The 14,058-nt window shown below is 39.0% G+C and overlaps 2 protein-coding genes across 6 annotated transcripts in view; both read right to left on the bottom strand.

Annotated features, from left to right (window-relative positions):
• Positions 1 to 6,057: 6,057 nt before the first annotated feature.
• Positions 6,058 to 11,923, bottom strand: si:dkey-90m5.4 (leucine-rich alpha-2-glycoprotein). The gene is made up of 3 exons (XM_055054162.1): positions 10,500 to 11,923; positions 9,357 to 10,351; positions 6,058 to 8,119 (listed from the first exon to the last, which is right to left on the bottom strand). The coding sequence occupies exons 2-3, from the start codon at positions 10,347 to 10,349 to the stop codon at positions 7,094 to 7,096; spliced, it is 2,019 nt and encodes a 672-aa protein (XP_054910137.1). The 5' UTR covers positions 10,350 to 10,351; positions 10,500 to 11,923; the 3' UTR covers positions 6,058 to 7,093.
• A 404-nt stretch (positions 11,924 to 12,327) lies between these two features.
• Positions 12,328 to 14,058, bottom strand: part of LOC129375452 (rho-associated protein kinase 2-like) — a 46,455-nt gene continuing 44,724 nt past the window's right edge. For 3 of the 5 annotated variants that reach the window (XM_055054541.1, XM_055054545.1, XM_055054543.1), the window contains 2 exons: positions 13,532 to 13,622; positions 12,328 to 12,851 (listed from right to left, as the gene is read on the bottom strand). In XM_055054541.1, the coding sequence (XP_054910516.1) occupies positions 13,589 to 13,622 (34 nt within the window). In that variant the 3' untranslated portion in view covers positions 12,328 to 12,851; positions 13,532 to 13,588. Of the gene's footprint in view, positions 12,852 to 13,259; positions 13,344 to 13,531; positions 13,623 to 14,058 lie in introns of all 5 variants that reach the window. The other 2 variants (XM_055054542.1, XM_055054544.1) reach the window with 2 other exon arrangements.

The following is a 14,058-nucleotide window of genomic DNA, read 5'->3' as shown; positions in this document are numbered from 1 at the left end:
TTTTATCTTTACATTTAAAATAAATCTATTTTTTTTCCTTTGTTATTACAAAACCTTCTCATTAACTTTGCTGTGGCGATGATCTTTACACCACAGCACCTTGCTATTCTGCCATCACAGCCTTTATCAGCTTTACCAAGGCCTTCAGCAAAAGCACCTTACAAACGTATTGACACCATTGGAGTTTTCCCAGATGTTATACGAGATACAAATGTTTAAATCGAAAAAGTGTGGCTTGCATTTGCATTCAGCTACGTAGTCACCAATATGTAAAATTACTACATGTTTTAAGTGCTGCAGCTTCAAGCAGGTTTTCTCCCCCATTATGCCCAACAAGCTTCTGTCACTGTTGAATCTCCACAGCATGATGCTGCCACCATCATGCTTCACAGTGGCAATAATGGGTTTGAATAGATGTGCAATATCAGCTCCTCAATACACACATTGTTTTGCATGTATGTCAAATGTCATCAATCACAAGTCAAAATACATAATCGGATTTTTAATTTCAAAACCTTCTCTTTTCTCTTAACAGTATAAAATCCCAAAATGTTCATGTTTGTGGTTATAACAGGTCAACATGTAGGACAAAATCACGAGGCATGACTAGTTTTGCAAGGTACTGAATGTGAAGAGCCTGAACCCGAAGCTCACTGAAGAGATTATAACTAATAGCCGCCTCAGGATCGATTGTGATTCCTCCAAAGAACAAGAATGTTCCTTGGGAACAGACAGTTAAAAGTCAGACCTTGAATTGAACTGAACAGTCTGGAAACAGTCTGCATTAACAATGAGAAGATGAAGAGTCCTCCAGAGTTATATCTAGTTACGCTTAATTCCCAGCTCCTCCTCTCGTCAGCAGCTTCATACAGAAAATTCCCAGTGGGTATTTCTTTATCTTCTCCCTCAGCAAAATGGTCCCTTTGAAAGTAGAAATTGGAGAAATAAAGTAAAAACCATTATAATTGAACTCAGTATTGGCTTCATATTAACATGTAATCTCTTCTTTGCATTCCATTTACTTGGCTGACATTGCAGAGTCTTCTGGAAATAAACCAAACTTCAATCTAGCAAGAATGCATACGCAACGTTTGATTTAAAATTCAGAACCTTTAAATATTTATTCTCGCTGTTCCTCCCTTTTCGGTGCAACGCTCAGGGTTTGGCTTGTCAACGATTCTATGCATCGCTGTTGTGCAGGAGCTCCTTTGATCAAGCCTTTCGAGGACAGGTCGCTTCAAATAACTTGTTCAAAGCCAAAGCTGGTTAAAGCCGCCAGAGTTTATTTAAAAATCAATCAGTCCTTTGCTGGGTTTTCTTAGCAAATGGATTTAATTAGCGTTATAAACAGCAGCATAAAAGGCAGGGCTTTCCAGCTTTGTAGAGCTTGTATTGTGAGGAGCTGAAACAGCTGTCTGTTGTTTAAGTCGTAGTGTATGCCCTTCACTGAAAGGCTTTAAAAACATTTACAGAGGGCATATTTTAATTAATCTTCCATGTAGTAATGGCCCCGTGCCACTTTGTTTAAAAGCAGATATCCAATTATTGAAACTGGTCTGAGACCAGACTTGATGGAACGGATATGTACACTTATGACCCCTGTTCTTCAGAGACAAAATACTTTGATGAAGTAGATCATTGTCCTGATTCAAAAATTATAATTAGTTCAGGCTTGTATTATATAAAAATCAGATTCCGTGATGTCAATAACCGAGTTACCTGTCCTCTGAGACTCGTCTTTCTTACAAGAGCGTTCACACATGCATTTTTTATGTGTGAAAACATGACGGTTGGCAGTATGGAAATGTGCAGCCTCGGGCTCAAAACTACTCGAGTTAATGTGGAGAAATGTCTTAAAACTAGATGCAAATGCGTTATATTTGTCTCATAATAAATGAAGCCCTCTCAGCTCAGGATACTGATATTTAGATCAACTCCTCACATTTAAGAGTTACATAAGAGAGGAGTGGAAATGCATGCAAAAATAGGAGTTGTGAAATTAGGTCATTTGCTGTGGAAAAATAATTTCATGAAAGGAACAAGTACATTTTCACAGGAACTTGTTGCATGCAGTCTCTTTAGGACATGCATTTGTTGCATTCTTGTTGAGACTTAAGGAGGAACCATCACATCTGTCTGAAAGTTTCATCTTCAGGTTCCTCCAGTTTGAGTTTTATCAAAAGGATAATCCTGCACACATCAAACATTGATGCAGGCTGCAACCCTAACCCTAACAAACTGTTCTGTAGAAATAATCGGTGTTCTAAATTTATGTAAAAATACTGGTGAATATACATTTGCTTGCTATAATTGTGATTGCTTTTAAAAATTCTAATAATCAAGAGAACAAGATCCTTCAGACAAGCGTCAGAAGTTAGCTTTCTCTGTCTCAGCCTCAGAGACAGAAGTGTACTCATTGAAGCTTGAAGTGCTTCACACTGAAAGGATTCAGTTGACGTGCTTCAGGCATTTGTTAAACAAGTAGGAGGGGGAAACTCAGAACCCACTAGAGGAGCTATTGACCTGGGAATGTGGTTCCCCGAAATCAGCTGAGGTGTCATTTGGAGAGGGATGTCAGGATTTTCCCTAAGTATCTGCTAACCCCAATAGTGGATGGATGGACAGCTTGTCCTAACCTTGAACCTTCATAAGTTGTTTATAAAATCTTCCAGCAGTTGTTTGCTCCTTCCTGTTTTATTCAAGCTTGACCTCATAAACAGCTGTACTGACCTCCTCTCACAGCGTATTAATGACACATGATATCTGTTAGTAGCCCTGACCTTTCTGAACATGCTGCGAACCCGGAACCTCAGCATGACTCTACACCAGGCACAAATATAACAGGTGAAAGTCCTGTTACAGGCACTGCAGAAAGCCTCTTGAGATGTAAAGAAAAAAGAAAAAAATATGAGCAGACATGACACTTTACGGTAGCGGATTCAACAAGTCACAGTGGATATACAAAACGTCAAACAGTGATGAAATGTGCTGTCTTTGTGCCTGGAGGCAATAAAATCCTTTGGAACATTTGCCTCTTGTGTGGGTCATTGCATTTGATTACAGATGAATGAATACCAATGGAGATGTAAATCAGCCACTGCTTGGAGAAAAAAATCAAGTGGCTTAAGAAAAGTAGTAAAAGAATTCCTTGGACAAATTTCAGCAGGATTTATTTCACTCACCACAGGAGGATATACTTATTCATAAAAGCAGCTCCAGTCAGGGAGAACAGAAGGTCCTTGAGGAGGAGTAAAAAGTCTGACAGTTTTAAAAAGGTAATGCACTCCTCGGTCAAAGAGATTTGCAGTTCTTCAAGCTGAACCTAGAGGTGGATGGTGTCGTCTGAAATTATCCCCAAGCAAAATTAACAATATAGTTTTACTTATGTAGTAGTAAAAGATATTCTTCAATACTTAGATGACATAATCTTTTGATCTTCTCATTCTGAAGATTGACAAGGAGAAAGAGTCTGTGATATTTCAAAAAGTAAAAGTAAATTACAAATTAAATAATTGACCTAATTTGGTAATATTTTCGATAATAATTTTAGGAGATGTTTTATTTTACTGAGCAAAACAATGTCTCAGCATTTTTTATATGATTTACTAATATAATTTTGTTTTCAGATTTTGCACACATTGTTTCCAGTGTGATAAACATTTTCAGAGGTTGGTGCCTTGAGGCTTTTCTTTCAGAAAAGAAATCCAATTTGACTGAACTAATCCTCTAACAGAACTGGGTCAGTGTTTTTTGCTTAAAATGAGCACCTTAAGCTCTCTCCTCATTTTCAAAAAGAAAAAAAATATATATTATGTGCACCTGCATTCAATTGTTGTCATTAACTGCATGTCTAAATATATGCTCTGGTCGGTAAACAGCTGTCTCTTCGAATTTTGCCTCTCAGGTTTCAACAACACTTTATTCCATCAGGAAAATGGGCTCAGTTTGTGGTAAACTATTAAGCTTAATGTCCATCAACAGAAAGCCAGCTAATAGCCCATTTCCTTGGAGATCTGGAGAGGCCATTTTCAAGACCGAATTATATGGCAGGGTAAGTGACCTTACCTATAACAAGATAGACATGTGGTAAGGCCTCTGTGCACTATCTCAAGTGTGCTGTTATGTGGAGTGGAGATTTATGAGCCAGGGAATAAGATTTCGAACATTTCTGAAAGATGATGATAAATGAAGATGCATTTGAAAGCATGTGATCATCCCTGGCCCACACTGACCTTTAACTATATTATTGATTAGTTGTGCAAGCAGCACGTGTGTGTTCGCAGGCGTGGGCGAAAAGCTTTTGAAGATTGATAAAAGGCTTTGCTGGAATGTTTTTCTTTTTTTTTTCTTTTTTTTTTTACAGGGCATTAAGTTTCATGATAATAGTATTAAATTTCTAAAAGCAGAAGCAGTCTGACTTTTTCTCCCACCATGACAAAAGCTTTTAACGAGTCTAACAATTTCTTTTCTTATTGTAGACTTAGCCGAACGTCAAAAGGTTAGTGTGACTAAAGAAATGTCAACGATGAAGAGAAAAATGGGCCCTACAGCAGATAAAAAAGGCCTTTTATTCTTGTACGTGTTCTTTTTTTTATACATGTTATATTTAGGGGATTTTCTTTTAAACTGTTATCCAATGAAGTAGATAGAATTTGCCGAGACCAATTAGTGTTACTCTTGTCCATAACTGCATCTATAAACCCAAATGTGAGAGCCTTCATTTTGCCTCAGCTTTACAATCACAAGACCTCAAACCGTGATAATCCATCAAGAAGCTGCATCATCTTCAATTTTTAACATATTCTGTTCACATAAAACCAATATTTTGACATCTGATATGCTTTTGATGTAACATATAAAGCCCTTGTTGCAATGTGTCTTATTTTACCTTACTGGTGTATCTAAAGATCCCATTTTTGCTCTGCACTCAGTATGTGAGTGTCCTCTAGTGGTTGAGTTGTTATAATCTGAATTAGTTAATAAATAGTTCCAACCCCCCATGTCAGACCATTTAGAATTAATGAAGCAAAACTGAATCTAATTTCATCAGTGTAGACTGAGTCTCTGCAAGGCGTTATGTGTCATTCAGTAATATTTCCAGTTGAGGTTGCCGCCTAAAGTAACATTGTGCAAATTTCAGTGGATGTCACTGGATGTGAGGTACATGTTGGGTCAGTAAGTGGCAATGCAGCTCTGCTCTCCCATCGCTCTCTGCTGGGCTACAGCAGGGAACAAATTGGTTTGAATATAATTAAAACCAAATGTCTGGCTTTAGAAAAGCCAGTTTTGTTTTACTGATGATTTGTCATCTTGTGGAGAGGAACCCTGATATACTGACTATAATTAATATGGAAAAAGCTGCCAACATCAATGTTGTGTTGTAAATTGTCTAATATATACAGCTATCAGAAATAATATCTACATTTTTACAACTTGAAAACAGAAACTGCCTGAAAAACCTTTCTGTGACCTCTTTGGTTTCACTATTGTTCAGACATCAGTAGTAAACACCAACTGGCAGCACACCAGCCAGAAAACACTATACCTACTAATTATTGCCATTTCTCCAAGAAACGCAGAGTTGTCCACTTAAATATGTCCAAGCCTGGGGGTTTTGAGAAGCACAAACAGATTAAATGTCCCACCTCAGAGGAAGCAGGAGTTATAAGGAAAGAGGAGAAGACTCACTTTCCTCAAAACAGATGCTCAAGTCCTGAGGGGGTTCTAATAAAAGAGAATTAGGATTCAAACCACTTCCTCTACCTTTAACCTTCAGGATGCAGTTCAAACATAAAGAAAGACATACATCAAACGTCTTAAGTTTAGTTTTCCGCCTTTTGGGGAACATCTATGAGCGAGGTTTCATTTCCATAAGTTCTGGCATCCAGAGACTGCTATGATTTATGTTTAATAAGAGTTATAAATTAGAGCCCAGCACACCTCAGTGTGATCGAGGCTGCAGGACCGGAGTGTGTGGGCACACCGATGGTACACACAAATACAAATAAAGAAAATGGCCAAAGAAAGAAGCAGATATTTAAACACATCCAGCAGAGGTCAGTTTCAAGACTCAGCCATTTTTATTGCCCACACACCCATGCCCACGCACTGAACATCATTACAAACAAAAGGGCATCACTGAAACAATGTAGCAATCTGTGATGCAGCCGATTGAGACAGATTTGTTGCAAGGCTGCTCTGCATGAATCTTACAAGAGAAAATCCTTCAATTTCACACAATTCTTCACCCATAAAAACGTGGGATTTGACTGCAGCTGTCTGTTTCTGTCCAGTATTTTTAGTTCCTGTGTTTGAACACTGCAATTATTTTAGCAGGCATAGAATAAATGGAAAATTTTTGTACTTTGTTTTACAACCAGATCAATTCTGTAAATGGAAGGCAACAGATATGTGATTTCTGAAAATATTTGCTATTAAAATTGAAAAAAAGTAGAAAGATTTTCATTTTTACAATGGAAGCACTCAATGAAGTTCAGTGTGACTAATTCCCTTTTGAAGTAAAAGTCAATGACCTTGCATAGTTTAGTTTTATGTAAGCCTCAAGGACTTATATATTTTGAAAAATATTATCAGATATTTAATTGATCATTTGTGCCGACACTTGAAAATTGTTCACAGACACGGTTTCTAGTCAAACTAGGACTGAACAGTTTTGCAAAGGATGTGGAACCACTTTAGTCTCTAGACATGCAACTCTGATCGAGACACATCACCAAAGACTTGTGGCAGCAACTCCGGTGGAAAATCTTTCTACAGACTCAGGGGAGACGACCTTCACTACACAATGACGATTAGCACTTTTGTCTACTGCATGGAATCCAGTAGACAAATAAAATACACTGACGGTTTTGGTTGTAGCATAACAAAACGTGAAACAGTCTGTTTGAAAAAGCATTGTAAATTGATTCATGGCATGCACTTCAAGGACTTTAGAGAATTTGAAAATATTAGAAATTAAGAAAACACCGCAGGAGAACACCGCAATGTTTATCATTATTTGTTTACTTGACATGCAACCAAAACGGGAACAAAAGTAAAATATTTACGTTTCTGCATTTTCTCACTGCACCATTCATTGTAATCTTACACCAAGCTGGCTGTGAGTTAGAGATGAAATTTGCTGATTTTTTAGTGTGTTTGGGTTATCACACGTCACCTCTGTCTCAAAGAGAACATTTTGCCGATGGTTGGTGAGCCACCTCCACAAGTACTCCATCTTCCCATCACACTCCCAGGGGTTCCCTGTCAGGATTATCTGCACAGAGGGATTAACCCCATCCAGCAGGCCTGTGGGAAGGTGGCGAAGCCGATTCTGATTCAGCAGCAGAAGCTCAAGGTTTTGAAGTCTGTGTAGGAGGTTCCCTGGTAGATCCTGAAGCTGATTCTCCTGCAGGTACAGGTATTTTAGATTTAAATTATGAGAAAATAATTGCGGTTTTAGGGTTCTTAATTTGTTCCCAGCCAGATTTAACGTCTCCAGGTGATGCAGGTTCCTGAACACATCGGCGTGTAACTCTTGAAGACTGTTACCGTCCAGATCCAGGGTCTGCAGAAGGGGGAGTTTGTGAAGCAGAGCGGCTGAGATGCTGGTCAGATGGTTACCGGACAAATCCAGATAGAGAAGGCTGCTGTTGCCAGAAAACCATGCTGGGTCGGCTTCCAGCAGCTGGTTATTTTTTACCACCAGGTTGCGAAGCGAGCTGTTACTGAACACATTCGCAGGCAATTTAACGAGCTTGTTCCCTGTGAGATCCAACGTGTCCAAGTGGGATATGGAGACCAATAGATCTGAGGAAATGTTTGCCAGATTGGTGTGATAGAGCTGCAGCTTGTTTAGGAACGGCACAGCGCCGAGATCGCCGGCAGTGATGCTGCTGAGGTGAGTGTTTTGGATGGATAATAGTGTGGTGTTGGTAGGAATACCAGTTCTGGGAAAAATTGTGAGGCCACCTTTGCTGCACACCACCTCTGCAGCTGAAGGCTGAAAAGCGCATGAGCAACGATCCGGACACGAGTGAGCACTTCTGCTTTTGAAGTCAAATTCAGCTAGTGCAATGAAAGTGACCAGGAGCAACAGCTTCATCTCTGCTGCGAAACACTGGAAAAAAAAAAAATCACTTTAAGAATAAATCAACACTTTGTCATATAAATGGTTCTTGTTAACGTATGCCTACCTGAAAAGAGCAGCAGGGACTCGTCTCTTTTCAAGTCTGGACTGTTTTTCCACACAAGGCTGAGCATATTAGGACAGCGAATCAGGGTGAAATGTTGCAAAAGGCAAACAGAACAGAGCAAATAAAGTGGCTACCGTTTTCCTGTACTTTGAAACAGCAACAATGTAGCCAAGCAAATCAATAACTTTTCCTTTCTGTGTCGTAAAAAACCTTTTCAATGCATATACTATTGCAAAGGATTTCGTTAAGTATGCATAAACTAAAAGCAAAAATCCAAAACACATCCAAGGCTGATTCACATATATGTTTATTATAAAAGAGATGTGTGGGAAGAGGTGATAAAGACATGTCACTTAAAGCCTTGCTACTACATTCACATTCAATCCTGGTTGAAATTCAACAACAGAAGACAAAATAGTCGTATTCCTCTCTTTTTATATTATCGACATGTGAAATGTAATTTATTAATTGAAGCAGAAACAGGTGGGATTTTTTGTTAGATTTCAGAACCACTGTCAAGCACTTAGTATTGATAGAAACCCATCTAATACCATTTTATATTTGAAAAGACTGAAAGAAAAAATAAATCTCATAAAAATAAATCTCATAAAATTTTTAAATGGTCCCAATCGACACCTAATTATGGCATGCTGGAACAATTGCTCCAAATTTTAATCGAAAAGGAACACGGCTAGATTAAAACTCTTGCAGTAAACAAGTAGATGCAAGCTATGCTAAACTATCATTGCAAATTTCAGTCTAGTCCCGTCAAGCCTTTCTGAGAAGAGTCAAAGTCCAGAACAACCAGACAACTCTCTGGAGTAAAGGTAAATTATCTTTAGTACTTGAATTAACAAATGATCAATGAATACATGTCCTTGCCTAGACAAAAACAAGCAAATGGGGAATCTTAAACATTTAGTTTGTATTAAATCTTGTTGATATTAAATGTTTCTTAAAGGATAGCTAGAGAACTAAGAGTAAGCTTTTTCACTGCAATGTCAGGACGAGCCAGAATCTAGTTTGGAGCACATAACTTCTTGTCCATATTAGGAAGCCCCAGTAGCTAAAGCTAACTGCTAACCCAAAAGGACTTCAGTCAAGAAAAAAAATTAATTAGCCATTTTATACATCTAATCACAGTCAGAATCAGGAAGGTTGAGACCCGATGTTCAGATCGTTTTCTGTAAGGGAAATTACTGAGCGCCCTGTGAGAGACTCAGGCAAAGCACAAGTGATGTTGTCTGCCAACAAAACCTTCTTGTTGTTCCTCTGAAGCCACCGCCACAGGTACTCTACTTCCCTGTCACAAAGTAATGGGTTGCCAGACAGGTCCAGTCCGCCTTCCTCAAGGGAGCTCAGCGAGTCAAGGAAACCTTTGGGGATGCGACTGAGCTGGTTGTCATCCAGACTGAGATGTGTGAGTCTGGTGAGTCCCTGGAGGAGGTTCTGTGGGAGTTTGGTGAGCTTGTTTTGAGAGAGAAACAGAGAAGTGAGGTTGGGTGTGAACTGGAAAACAGATGCATGCAAAGTCTCAAGCGTGTTGTTTTGCAGGTTTAGCCTCTCAAGTTTAGTCAGATGGTCCAAGGAGTTTGGTGGCATCTTTTCCAGGCGGTTGTTGGACAAGTCAATATTCTCTAGGTGAGGGAGCCTCTGAAACAAACCAACTGGGATCTCTGTTAGATGATTTTCAGAGAAGTCCAACCAGGTCAGGCTGCTGTTATGAGGAAGCCACTTTGGATCTGCCCGCTTAATCTGATTGTTCTTTAGAACCAAGTTTCGAAGTGGAGCATCGCCGAAGACGTCTACAGGCATATCACTCAGCTCGTTTCCGGTCAGATCCAACGTATGTAGCTGAGGAACGCCTCTGAGTAAATGAGACGAGAGGCTCTGAAGCTGGTTCCCATACAGATGGAGCTCTTTCAGAAGCGGCGTTGCTTTGAGGTGGTGTTCTGAGATGGAGGTGATGTTTGTCAGCTGAATTGTCAGCATGGTGGTGTTCTCTGGAAGACCCGCTGATGGATACTCTGTCAGAGGAACTTCATTACAAACGACCTCCATACTTGTGGGGTAGCATTTGCACAAAGCCGGACAGGAAAAACCACTGCGGCAGAAGAATGCCAGGAAGAGAAAAGCAGCAACACAGAACTTCATCGCTAAAATAAAACAGAATAAAAGCATGAAGGTTTAAATACCTGGACAGATATTGCAAAATGAGCGACAGCAAATAAAACTGTTCCGAAATCTATTCGAGTTTTCACAGGAAATGCTCAGAAACAAAAAAAAAAAAAAAAAAAGACTTACTGCGGTATTCCAGTTAAGGATCAACTAGACTGTTCCAGTAATGGTCACTTGCAAATTACTGTCATTTAAGGGGTCAAATCCTGTGATCTAATCATTACTTATTGTGTAAATAATGGAATGTTCCTGCACAGTCACTTTTCAAGGCCATGAAGTTGCAACAGAGTTGCAGGGAAAGTCCAAAACCTTAAAAGGGAGTATTTTTCTGTGTGACTGAAAAGATGCAGAAAAGGTCACACAGCAAGGGAGGGATTTAAAATTAATCTCTATCAGAAAACTGGTCATAACTGAGTCTTTTGGCAGGATAATGATCCAAAACAAATGGTGAAATCAAAAACACAAACTGTTAATCAGAATCAAATTGAAACCTCTTTCATGTTCTAAGAAAACCTGAGAAGACAACATGAGGAAAGATGCAGGAATCTGCAGAATCTCTCTAGATCGTCCAAATAGTAATTGTCAGAAATCCATTCCAGACTTTTCCAAAATTGTGAAATCTATTAGAAGAAGAACTGGTACACTATTGGACACAAGGTGGTGGGTTCAACAAATATTTCTCAATGTGGGATTTTCCCCCCTCCACTGAATAAGCTAAAATTCTGAAATTTTAGCTTATTCTACTGGGCCTGGCAACTCATTCATTTAAAGGCTTTTATTTGCACTAGAAGGTTCAAATATCAAAACCAACACAATGCAGAATTGATCTCAGCTGAATAGAAACTGATTAGTTTAAAAATGTAAATGAAGAGAATTCATAATGAGGAGGCAGTCGGCAGGTCGAGCAGGTTTCATCTGCTGGTAAGTTTTCCAAATTGTGGAGTCACGCTCATATTTAAAACTTTTGACATGGGATAGGATTTTAGCATTTGGAAACATGGAGAACCATTACATTATAGATAGTGGGAGCCACTTGGCTTTAGGGGTTTTGAAAGATTTATTTCGGACCAGCCCACTCAGTACTCATGCACTTGAGAGATACAGGCAGAAGTGTCCTAGAAAATTTCACAATTAAAACAGTCGCTTTAAAATACATGATCAGATGTCACTTAATGATCTAATTTTATTTTCTTAGAAAAATAATTGGAAAACATGCAGTGTTGTCCAAGATGGCCTGAAATACTACAACTATTTTAAAGCATCTAAAGCAGAAGAAAAGCATCACATCTTTCTAACTTATAAAAATTAAGTGAAAAAACTGAAATATGCATTGTCCTTCTGCAGATCAACTGTCTGCCAAGTTTTCAACTAATGGCTCTCTGGGTCAACATAGATTTTTCTGTCCTTTTTTTTTATATTGAGCAAAATAAATGGGGACAAACTGTCTTTGTGACAGCCTTGTAGTAGACTGCTGTTAAAAAAGGGCAACATTGGAATTTATCATACATTATTCTCAAATAACCATGGGGCTCAAATGATCATACACACACTATTTGACCATTATTCGTAGAAATATCTGGGCTCATTTAAAGTGCCATAGTTTAAATAGGTTTTCCTTTTCTTTCTTTACCAAATATTTATTTGGATTCAGTGTCCTGTTGGAACAACCACGTCCAGGTTTCAACCATCTAAGACAAATTTCTACCTGAGGAAAAGAAACTAAAATGATCAGAAACCACAGAGGCACACCATGCTGGGACCATCAGCAGAAACGCTTTTAGTGTCTGGATGGAAAGAACATTGTGTTGCTCTTCGATTGAAATGTGTTGCATAAATGTTACATTTTTCTCCTTATTTTGTACAATTTGCTGGCTCTTCATACCATGGACTCCTCCAGAGATCCTCAAATATTAGTCAGCATGCTTTGAAGTAAGACATGAATACACAAAATGGATCCTTGTAAGTTTTGTATGTTTTCTTTTTAATGTCCTGAATACTGAACTGAAAGAAGAAATACATTTCACATTATTCCATAATGCTGTGATGGCTATATTTAGTGTGATAAAACAAGTCCAGGACATTAAGGCTCAAAAAGGGTAAGCCCTCCCTCTCTAAAACTCTGTTCATACATTTACAGGATACCCTATATAATATGCCCCTGCAATACCCATAAAAATGTAACAATCATATAATATCAGGTCTGCTTTTAGTGTTCATAAAGAAGCAGAACATGTCACAAATGATTTTGAATGAGTCCATCGGTGAATATAAAAAAGGCCGTCTCATTATGAAGATGTGGTTGAGTTTCCTCTCATCAAAAATGACAAAAACCATCCCAGTTCTCATGACAACAGCCAGTTAATCTGAATCTCTGTCATGTGTTTCGCTATTATTTTCAGGCTTCCCCCCCCTTTACTCTTCATGTGCAGGCAACTGGGTCCATACAATCCACATGGATGAAAACACAGCCGGGGTTAACTGGAAAAGAGATGTAGGAAAAAAAAAAACAGAATAATGTGAGAAAAACTTGAGATGCAACCAGCAGAGTGGCAAGAAATCAAAGGCAACGCCCACACAAAATCCACACATACAAAAACAAGGAAGCTGCCCTGCATCTAAACCCATGAGGGCTGTAAAACACACACAAGAAAACAGACCAATCCAGGGATAAACTGCAGACATGTTTGCAATTGTGGTGAAGACTTGAAACATGCAGAAAACGCCGCCTACAAGGTTTGCATAAATTCCCTAAGCTTGAAGTTACACACTATAAGGCTCGTTTTGCACTCTTCTGTTTAATTTAGGGCTTACACAAAAACATGCTTCAGATAATAAATATGGCTCCTGGACGGTTTTCACACAGTTGTCATGCAGAGGTGGAGTTACCCTCTGACTCTGCGATTTCAGAAGAAAATATCATCATCATCATCGATCGACCAACTCCAGTCTTTCAGGTCTAACTCAAGCAGCCTGAAACAATGAGGGTTCAGGGAATGACATTTTGTTGATAGCAATACCTGCCACAGTCACCAGGGGACAGTGTGGAGCAAGGACTGACTTCTGGGTTACTGTGCATGTACATGCTGCTTGGTATGAGGCAAGTGTTAATTGGCACAGCAACAAAGCAGGTTGGGGCTCACCAGGCTTCTCCTACTTACAGTCTCCAAGTGTGAGAGATTTTAGAAATGTGGGGTCAGAGGTGAGGAGTTCAGGGGTCAGTGGAGAATGATGCGGAGCATAGGGCCAGTGCTGCAGGACGAAAGCCAGTTAGGGAGTGGCTGAGATGATAAAGCTTCAATAAAATACTCAAATAATGTGATTAGTGACTCTGCTAATAGGTCAGGAATAAGTGTGTTTTAGTGCCGAGTTCAGCAAGTGAAAATGACTCAGGAAGTCTGCTGAAAGCAAAAACACTCTGTCCCAGCAGCAGCTTTTTATGGCACAATAAAAGAAAAAAAAAAAAACTGCCACATTTTAACTACACAGAAGGAATTTGTCGACATATAATGGGTTTGCAAACGAAGATTTTTATTCTTAGTGTGGAAATGTTTGGAATTTTATTTCAGTAGAACCAGAATGGGGGAAGAAAGTATAGAAAATATTTCCATACTTTATTCCCTTTCTCATTGTCTAAATGTGGTGTTCTTTCTTTCGCCCTTGCTCCCTTCTTAATGTCCTATATTTA

Source organism: Poeciliopsis prolifica, unplaced genomic scaffold (assembly GCF_027474105.1).
Source record: "Poeciliopsis prolifica strain line A6 unplaced genomic scaffold, Auburn_PproV2 SCAFFOLD039, whole genome shotgun sequence".
NCBI lineage: Eukaryota > Metazoa > Chordata > Actinopteri > Cyprinodontiformes > Poeciliidae > Poeciliopsis > Poeciliopsis prolifica.
The sequence above is the reverse complement of the archived record's forward strand: the minus strand, read 5'-3'. Positions and strand labels throughout refer to the sequence as shown.